The sequence below is a fragment of the Montipora foliosa genome, chromosome 1, assembly GCF_036669935.1.
Source record: "Montipora foliosa isolate CH-2021 chromosome 1, ASM3666993v2, whole genome shotgun sequence".
Lineage (NCBI taxonomy): Eukaryota > Metazoa > Cnidaria > Anthozoa > Scleractinia > Acroporidae > Montipora > Montipora foliosa.
Genome location: NC_090869.1, coordinates 11,679,021 through 11,689,020, shown reverse-complemented (window position 1 = coordinate 11,689,020; position 10,000 = coordinate 11,679,021). Strand labels below are relative to the sequence as shown.

The following is a 10,000-nucleotide window of genomic DNA, read 5'->3' as shown; positions in this document are numbered from 1 at the left end:
GAAACTGTGGTGCTGCCTCGGTAGGAGAGTGAAACAGGAAAATTTTGTCTTATCAAACGTGTTGATGGAGGTCGAATTACCACCGTGAACGATTTGGAAAGCTGACGTTTTGAGTGTTAGCCATTTGTCAGAGCAAAATGATTTGATTTTACTCTGACAAAGGGCTAATGCTCGAAACGTCAGCTTTCCAAATCGTTCACGGTGGTAATTCGACCTCTATCAACATGTTTGATAAAACCAAATTTATCTGTTTGTCTGCTTCCTTCACTTTTTTAAAATTCCTTTTGGCCTCATTTACTTTTTATATTGGGGTTCTATGAGGGCCTCCCAGGGGTTTTGGGGGAACACGGGAGCATGGCTAATTTGAACTGGGGAACAGGGGAACAATGTCAAAACATTCTAGGGAACAAGGGAACAAAGGAACAAAAACAATTTTAGGGATCAAAAAGCTGGGAACAAGTTTGAAAATAATTTGGGGAACAAGGGAACACAAACAAATATTTAAAGGATCAAGGACCCGAGCTCCCTTTCCCTCCTGGGAGGGCCTTCTCTATGGATAGGCGAATTCACTTGGTAGGGAACATTGCATTCTTCTGTTACCTAGCCTGCCTTTGGCTGAAGATAACGGAATGCAATAAAATACTTCAAATCACATCATGAAACAAACATATCATAGCAGCTCAACTTATGATACATACATACTTTAATGAAGCAATATTGCCCTTAGGGCTTTTCAATAATCATTTGCAAGTTCAAAATGGCATAAAAACTATCATATGATGTCTAGATTCTAAATTATAGTGATTTATAAATAAAAGTTACAAAAAATTATCCATTTTTCAGCATTTCCAATAAGGATGCCTTGAACCCCTTGAGGATGGGTACTTGCTTTAGGCTGCTGCATGAGTTATTCCACAATTTAGTTGCACGGTAGTGAAAGGTATAGTGGAGCAAGCGAGTTCATGCATTTATATTTATATGCATGATAGTTTTTATGGTAGTATTCTGATAAACTTCTTAACATATGTTTTGGATTCAAAGTGAAAGCTGTTGTGAAACAGCAAACGGCAGGCTGCCACTTTTCACAGGAAATTTCTCATATTCTAACTTGTCTCTCTCTTCTGGGAAGTTGTACTTCATATAACTGTGTAGACAAAAAGCAAGAATTGAGCTAAAATCAAACAACTTTCTTTGACTTTTGGCAAAACGCAAATTTTAGCCTGACATTTGCTGTAAACAAGACACTAAATCTCCCCATTGACAAGGACAGGTGTTGTATTAGATGTTGCCCTCAGTAAATGCAAACAAATGTTCGAAAAAGCAAGCGAATTTAATTAGTACTACCTAATCAAAATTTTAAGACCTCACAAACTTGGTATTGCTTATCAAACGAAGCAGGTCTTGGAGAGTTCATTTGTACACAACAAAAGCAGTAGCCACGCCCAGACTGCCACTGGGCTAATGGTGATGGTCGGTGATACTGCTATCAATCCCCACAAAATGAGGGCATGCAGTAAAATCATTAACAAAAGGTAGTGCCAACTGCTATAATGCTCCTTAGAAATAAGTTACTGCAAAAGACAGGATAAGATACCGTTCAAAACTATTAATAAAGCTGTTAATTGGACCTTACAGGAAAAGCAATAAAATCATCTGCCATAGTCTGGTGAGCATCACAAAAGTCCTTCAATGTCACTTGACTCAAAGTGTGAAGGAGCTCCATCAGATTAAGACTAAATGCCAACTCAGGTTTTGTAGGTGTTACACCCCAAAGATGAAAACGCAGAAGCCGCAAAGTCAGCTATTGGACCCACACCTCTCTTTAAGCCCCAAAATATATTACACAAACATCATAATTATCTTTAAACCACAAAACTATAGAACACTTCACATTGCATGTAAAAATAGCAAGGAAACAAAAAAGGTTGCTGTTACATATTAAATGATTGAGACTTGTCTCTTTGAATTACATTATGACAGTTGTATGCTCGAACATTATTGGAAGGTCAGTTGCATGTACTTTTATAGCATTTAAATGGGCTTAAAATAATTAACCATTTATTTTGTTTTATTATTTACTTTTCAGAAATTTAAAACTAAAATGAAAGTAAACCAGCCACAAGACTAGTATCACAAGGATATAACTAATGTAATGATGCCAATGGCATTATGAGTATCTGGTATATGATTTTATGTAACTTAAATGAAGCAAAAGCAATTAAGAGGAGTTTAATTTCCATTTGAAGGAATTTCATAATCTCTTGCACCTACAATCATCACTGGACCGAAATGGACGTCATTCGAGCACTGATGATCACAGCACATGAGTGTCTCTGTATTTTTTGGAAATACATCTTACTCTCCTGGGATTATCATGATTAAGATGACAACAACGTTTACAAACTGTAAATAGAAAATGCAACAAAATTCTTTGAAAAGCTGTTAATACTTACAAGCTAGTAAAAAATAATTTATATGTAAGTTGGGTTCAGATCAACAACTAGGCTGCAGAGGTCAATATTTATGGATTATTGACCAAGTGTGAGGTCAAGATAGCTGGATATTGGCCAATTAAGTTCTTTTTTGGCGTGTTTATGGACTGAGACGAAGTCGAGGTCCATAAACAAGCAAAAAAAGAACGAGGCCAATATCCAGCCATCTTGATTGAACAAGCTTGGTCAATAAAGATAGCTCCATCTCGTCCGCCCGGGTAGCGAATCACAGTGCACAATTTGGTTCATCTTGCCCGCTCACGGAGCTAGTCATATAATAAAGTGGTGTAGTGTGTTCATTGGAGTAGTCACTGTAGGTCAATGTAGTGGTTGTAGTGTCGTCATTTAAGTACTAAACTCAGAGAAGTAACTCAGTTCATTGCTGTACGTGCACTGTAGTTTCAACAAGGTTATATTCATAATGGTACAATACTGTAATTTCTACTTCTACTGAAGAGCTGTAATTTCACATCATGTAGTAGTAGTTTCACAGTAGTATGATAGATTTTGCTGAAGTACATTTACTGAGTAATACGTTTACTAAGACTTTCAAGGGTTTGTAAAGTAAGAGTACAGTACTCTGATCAATTAAAATCGATACGCTACAGTAATGTTGCAAGTGACTCCTCTACTAACTGAAAAAAAATTAAATGATGGAATTCAACATTTTGATGCAAGATGAATTACGGGTGATATTTTTTCTCCTATTCACGAAATTTATGAAAATTCCACACAAACGTTTTAATAGTCACTTAAATCCGTTTGTGTTGGCCTGTAGCTCCACTCGCGTGCGCGGACTCGAATGAGCGGGTGACGCTTGCGTAAATGCTGATCTTGTAACCCCCTAATTTTTCCTGATTTTGCAACTTTACTCGTGTATATCTCTGCTTCCGAACAGTGAATTTTTTCATTTTTTGCATGTTAGCTTAGATTAATTTAAACTGTTTGTCTATCAAATTTAAAAAAATTCTGAAGGTGAAAAAAAAAGAAATTAGAGCCACATTTCAAAAAACGTATTTTTCTGAAAAACTGACCTACAGATTTTGTTGAATTTTAAATATTTTAGAGAGCATTTCTAACATTATCTGGTAACGCTGAATGGGAAAATTTCACCGTCCCGTTTCTTCAAAAATGGTCACATAAGTTGATTTTAAGGCTCAAAGAAATGCCTAATATCGTTGCCATGGTAACGTTATTTTGGAGGAAAATATAATGTGAGAAATCTACGATACGTACTTAATACCCTGGCCAAATTTCGTCATGATATGATTACCCTAACTGTATCTAGGGACAGAATATGTTTATTTGCTTGAAAAACAGAGAAACTATTTCGAGCCTCCTTAATTAAACACTAATCAGTAATACCTCGTTCGTGTCCCCCAGCTTGAATCTTGAAAGCAGACTGACGTACACGTGTTTGCTGCGCTGCGCCTGGTATCCAGTTACAATTGTCGATCGAACAGTTAGACCTATATCCCCTTCAACAGTTGTAAGTGTTGATGGCCAGTTAATAACTGTTCTTTCGTTGAACAGTTCTTAACTGTCGAATTAAAAAAAAAAGAGGTACTTTTGATGGCCCTAAAGGCTGGTTCTCATTTGCCGCCGAGGTATCTGCGAGGTAGCAGCCGGTACTACCTGGGATACTTCTCAGACGAATGAGAACATGAGCCGCCGGCAACTGGAGCCATCGCAGTCAACCATCGCAGAGCTTTACCGCCGACTGGCGGTAAAGACTGAGATGGCCAATATATCCGACGACTTCTGTTCTCATATCGGAACAGTATCCCAGGCAGTGCCTGCGGCCATATCGCAGGCGGCGGCATGTGAGAACCAGGCTTTAACAAGCCACCGTACGGACCCGCAGTCGTAACGGAATTATAAGCATCTTCCCTCTCCCCACTGTTTCCACTGTCTCCTATAAGTCCAACCCTACGTCCTCGTCGTGGAAGGCGGAAACGGGTAAAGCCGGCTAACAGGGCTCTGGTGAAACTTGGTAGGCCAATCACCTGTCAGGTGGATACCCAATGATTACTGAAACATCAACAGATAGAAACACATTTACTGACGTCTTGGCAGGAGAAGGCCCTTCCGGGAGAATGACGCGGCAGAGGCAAAGCCAGAAGGACCCTCGGCGGCTGATTAGCCTTCTTTCAACAAGACACACCATCAGAATCGGTACGTGGAATGTCAGGTCCATGTACCAAGCCGGAAAAGCATCGTCCATTGCAGAGGAAATGAGGAATTACAACCTGGAGATCCTCGGCCTCAGCGAAGTCCGTTGGATACAATCTGGTAAGTGCAAACTCAGCTCAGGAGAGACGGTGCTCTACTCAGGCCATGAAGACCCAAGCGCCCCCACACGGAAGGAGTAGCACTCATGATCTCCAAGCATGCCGTCAGGACGCTTATTAACTGGGAGCCGATCAACTCTCGACTTATTACTGCCCTTTTCAAGACATCGCATGGTAAAATTAATGTTAGAATTATTCAATGCTACGCACCAACAAATGAAGCGGAAGAAGCAACCAAGGAGGAGTTTTACAACGCATTGCAGAGTCTCATTGCAAGGCAGAGAGGAAAGGAAGTTACCATTCTCCATGGGAGATCTCAACGCCAAGATAGGAGGAGACAACCGAGAGTATGAGCTTGTAATGGGAAAACACGGACTAGGAGAGATGAACGAAAATGGCGAGCTATTCGCAGACCTTTGCGCTAACAATGACCTGGTGATTGGTGGGAGTATCTTTCCTCACAAAAGGATCCACAAAGCCACGTGGCGCTCCCCGGATAACATCACCGAGAACCAGATAGATCATTTTTGCATTGCCCGACAGTTTAGAAGATCTTTACATGATGTCAGGGCTATGCGGGGAGCAGACGCCCGTAGCGACCGTCATCTACTAGTAGCCACCCTAAAACTAAAGCTAAAGTGGTGTCAGGCTCAACAGCAAACTAGAGCCAAATATAACGTGACACACTTGAGGGATCCTTCTGTTGTAGAAGCTTTCCAAATCAACCTTAGGAACCGGTTCCAAGCACTGGAAGATATAGAAGATGAAGACGGCACAATTGACACGCATTGGAACATCTAAAGAGCTCATGGATTAATACATGTGATGACACTTTAGGAAGGCAGCAGTCCAGAAACAAGGAATGGATCTCAATGGATACCCTAAAGAAAGTGAGAGAAAGGAAGTGCAAGAAAGAGCGGGTTAACAACAGTCGGACGCGGGCAGAAAAGGCACAGGCGCAAAAGGATTACGATGTTGCGCATAAGGAAGCTAGAAAGAGTGCGCGAAAGGACAAGAGATGTTATATAGAGAACCTAGCAAAGGAGGCAGAGGATGCCGCAGCAAAAGGGAACACGAAAGACCTGTATTTCACCACCAGAAAGCTAGCTGGGAAATTTGGTCATGTTAACCATACCATCAAGGACAAACAAGGAAATATTCTGACCACCACTGAGGAACAGTTGCATAGATGGGTCGAACATGTTGGAGAGGTCCTGAACAGGCCACCCCCAGTTGGAGGAACCGATATTCCAGAAGCTGATCATCTACTCCTAGTTAACTGCGCCATACCTTCAAGAGAGATTAGTAGTGCTATTAGGAAGATGAAGGACGGAAAGGCAGCAGGTACCGACAACATTCCTGCGGAAGTATTCAAAGCAGACATCAACACCACCACAGAGGTCTTTTATGAACTATTCAAGAGCATCTGGGAGGACGAGAAATCACCCACTGAGTGGAAAGAGGGTCTTATAGTTAAGCTTCCTAAGAAGGGGAACCTCAGGGAGTGTGATAATTATCGAGGTATTACCTTGTTATGTATAGCAAGTAAAGTCTTCAACCGAATTATGTTGGAGCGGTTAAGATCTGCAGTGGATGGAAGTTTGAGGGACCATCAAACTAGATCATGCGCAGACCAGATTGCTACACTACGTATCATCGTAGAGCAATCCATTGAATGGAACTCGTCCTTGTACATCAATTTCATGGATTACCAAAATGCCTTTGATAGCCTGGATCGCCCCTTTCTTTGGAAATTACTAGCTCATTATGGAATTCCGCAGAAGTTTATTAACATCATAAAAAACTCTTATGAAGGCACCACATGTAAAGTTATTCATGAAGGACAGTTGTCGGAGAGCTTCGAAGTTAAAACTGGAGTAAGGCAAGGCTGCCTTCTCTCACCGTTCTTATTCCTCCTGGCAATTGATTGGATAATGAAGTCGTCGACGACGGGCCATAGGAACGGAATACAATGGACTCTCACCCAGCAGCTTGATGACCTCGATTATGCGGATGATATTGCTTTACTATCTCACTCAGGGGCCCAAATGCAGAACAAAACCACCATTCTGGAAGAAAGGTCAAGAAGAGCTGGCCTTGTTATCAACACCGCAAAGACCAAAGTCTTGAAGATCAATTCAGGCTCAAACAGGAAGATCAGAGTGAATGATGCCGATATTGAAGAGGTGGACTCCTTCACATACCTTGGGAGCGTAGTAGACACAAGTAGAGGAACTGACGCGGATGTTGCAAATAGGATTAATAAGGCAAGAGGAGCCTTCCACTCTCTTAAGCAGATCTGGAGCTCTGGCAGCATATCTACATCAACTAAGCTGAAAATATTCAACTCTATTGTAAAATCTGTGCTGCTGTATGTCAATCATTGTTTGCGTCGAATCCTGAAGATACGGTGGGCAGACAAGATCACAAACGAAGAGCTATGGGAGCGGACAGGTCAAATTCCAATGGTCAAGCAAGTGAGGAAGAGAAAATGGGCGCGGGTAGGTCACACGCTGAGAAGACCTTCAAACCGCATTACGAGGCAAGCATTGCATTGGAACCCACAGGGAAAACGAAAGAGGGGCCGCCCCAAGAATAGCTGGAGGAGGGATACGGAAAAAGAGATGAAGGTCCTCGGGAAGAACTGGAAGGAACTGCAACAGCTGGCAGAAAAGAGACGTCTCTGGAGGCTTTTTGTTGATGGCCCATGCTCCAACTTGGAGCCAAGGGCTTAACTGACTAACTAACTCCCTCTCCCCACTCCTTTCTTGGTTTTACCCAAAATTCCCAAAATTTGCATATTGTTTTCATCTTCCACCTGCGCATAAACCAGAGTCGTTTCGGTTAAAAAATTGACGCTGTCGATAAATCCCCTGGTTTTTGGTCTTTTGGGCTTGAGAGGTCCGAAAATGTCCGTTGCCAGTGCCGGTAAAAACAGCGATAAAAGTGCTCCAAACGAGCAATTACTGGACAACCTTGAAATTCAGAAGAAGGAATTAACCGAAGGAATACAGAAACCTTTGCGTAAAGGTGATGCATGGTAAGTTGGCTCAGTTGTTTAAGCACCGGGATGCCATGTGGGAGGTCGTAAATTCGACTCCAGCCGGACCAACTCTCCGGATCTTTATTATACCGGTACCTGAGGTAGGCTTATGCTGTTACTTCGCTACTAACATGATACTGCAATGCTCCTTTTTACCCACTAAAATGCTTGGTCTCCCCCGAAACAATCACTAAAATGCTTATGTCAAAAATTGTGCGGAGTATTGTTATTATTTGTTGCTTGTGTTGTAGTTAACGCAATTTTAAGCTTTGTTTTGATTATAAACAATGTGATTTGAGAAAATGTTTTAAGTGCAGTCGCGTGACAGACAACGCTTTGGAATCTGATAGCCTTGAACTTTGGAACCTTTTAGTTTAAACCCAAACCAATGATTGACAGTGATAAAAGAGACATTAGAACACGAGGATAAATAGTCTTCAATGAGACTTAGTAATCTTGAGGGGAGAGAGATCTTTTTTCGGTGATCAATAAAGTAGAAGAAATCAGGATACCGAGTGAGTGTGTTGGTGGTTCAGTCTTGGAGGCAATTCCCAACGCTCATCATACGTAGGCTGATAGGGCTGTTTTTTGAAATTTGAATTTTTTTTTTAATTTCAACATTTCAACACAAATAAAGGCTCAGCTTTGCAAAAACGTATAATTATGTACAATAAAATTGTAGTATAATAAGTTAACAATGTATGGTGTTTGATATTTAAATGGCAGAAAGTTATTCTTTGTTGTTGTACATGTATTGCAACATAAGTGATTTTTCAGTGTAATCTTCTGAGGATTGTTTTTGTCAATTTTGTTGTAAAAAAAATATTTTTACTTCATTTTCTGTGAAAAAATGTTTTTAGGCAAATGATGCCACTAAAATGCTCGAATAAGGCTTAATTCGTTTGCCTCACTAAAATGCTTGAAAAAATGCCAGCATAATGTACAAAAGCCTAACCTGAGGAGAAAGTGCTGCTTTTGGAATGTCATCTGCAAATGGTTAGACTCTAGTCTTGTCGGATAAGGACGATAAACCATAGGCCCCGTTTCACAACCCTTCAGTGTTCGTAACACCGTACGTGGGACGTAAAAGAACCCACACACTATTTCCAAAGAGTAGGGCATAGAGTTCCTGGTGTTGTGGTATAATATTCTCTGTGGTGTATCATGGTTGGGAGGGTATTTGCTCTGAGTTACTAGCTACATCAGGCTACTCCAAAATCCGAGGGTAAAATTTAATAAAGATATGATGATAATGGAGAAAGTTTTGGTAGACAAATGATATCCTACTCCTTCATGAGCACAATAATTACTTGTTTTATGTAATGAAGGATTTCAGTTCATGAAAGCTAATACATCTTATAGGTCTTCTCCATCTATAAGATTTATTATGGCTGTGTGTATTGTTTGCATTTGTTTGCTACAGTGTAGTTAACGATTTTTTTTTTCACCACAAGGTTTCTGAATAAGTTTTGCATCAACACTTTGTTGTGGTCGATTGACCATTGTCTGGAATTCTGTGACAAATCCAGGACTTTTGTGAAGCGCCTGCATGAAGACTTAAATCTATTAATGACTGTCAAGCAAAAGAGAAATTGGCCAAAATGCAGCTACTATCTCTCATGTCTGGCAAACTTTTTCACCTTTTTTTTTTGTGCACTCTACATAGCATTTTGGCTTTTGCAGAGGAGATCTTTAAATATAGCCTATTTTTTTGGGAGGTGAGGGGGGGGGGGGGGGGGGAACAAATATTTATACATTCTACATTTTTCAGTGAAAAACTGCTCTTCCAAAAAGTTAACATACGCCTTTGTTTCCTTGTCATTTGAAGAAGTTCCCTTCCAATTTTCAGAGGAAAAGAATGATTCAAATACTTGGGAAATTAAACTTTATACCTGTCCTCCTAACCGTTCAGTCTTCTGGCTACCTGGTCACTTATATAACAAAAGAATCGGAGGTCTTTGAAATTCTCACAAAGACAGTAATATACATGTACATGTATAATTTGAACTCTTGTGATGAAAATAATAGCACTTCCGCCTTCTCAATTTGCTTTGTTAGAAGCGCGAGCAAAGAACAGTGAACCAAAGTGTGTACCATTTATGACATGTTCAACTTGTGAAGATTGAAGCTTACTCAAAAACACTGTTTTTGAAGGTGATAAGATCTTTATTCAA

The 10,000-nt window shown here is 40.5% G+C and overlaps 2 protein-coding genes across 3 annotated transcripts in view; both read left to right on the top strand.

The window, feature by feature from the left end:
* The first annotated feature begins 4,999 nt into the window (after positions 1-4,999).
* LOC138009790 (craniofacial development protein 2-like) lies at positions 5,000-5,584 on the top strand. Its single transcript, XM_068856801.1, has one exon. The coding sequence runs from the start codon at positions 5,000-5,002 to the stop codon at positions 5,582-5,584; it is 585 nt and encodes a 194-aa protein (XP_068712902.1).
* A 1,997-nt stretch (positions 5,585-7,581) lies between these two features.
* LOC137982262 (ubiquitin carboxyl-terminal hydrolase 15-like) overlaps positions 7,582-10,000 on the top strand; it is a 121,504-nt gene continuing 119,085 nt past the window's right edge. For both annotated transcript variants that reach the window (XM_068829441.1, XM_068829372.1), the window contains exon 1: positions 7,582-7,823. In XM_068829441.1, the coding sequence (XP_068685542.1) occupies positions 7,693-7,823 (131 nt within the window). In that variant the 5' untranslated portion in view covers positions 7,582-7,692. The remainder of the gene's footprint in view (positions 7,824-10,000) is intronic.

What these genes read in the sequence shown, in the direction of transcription:
- LOC138009790 (XM_068856801.1), top strand. Translation starts at nt 5,000, where the DNA reads ATGAAGCGGAAGAAGCAACCAAGGAGGAGTTTTACAACGCATTGCAGA.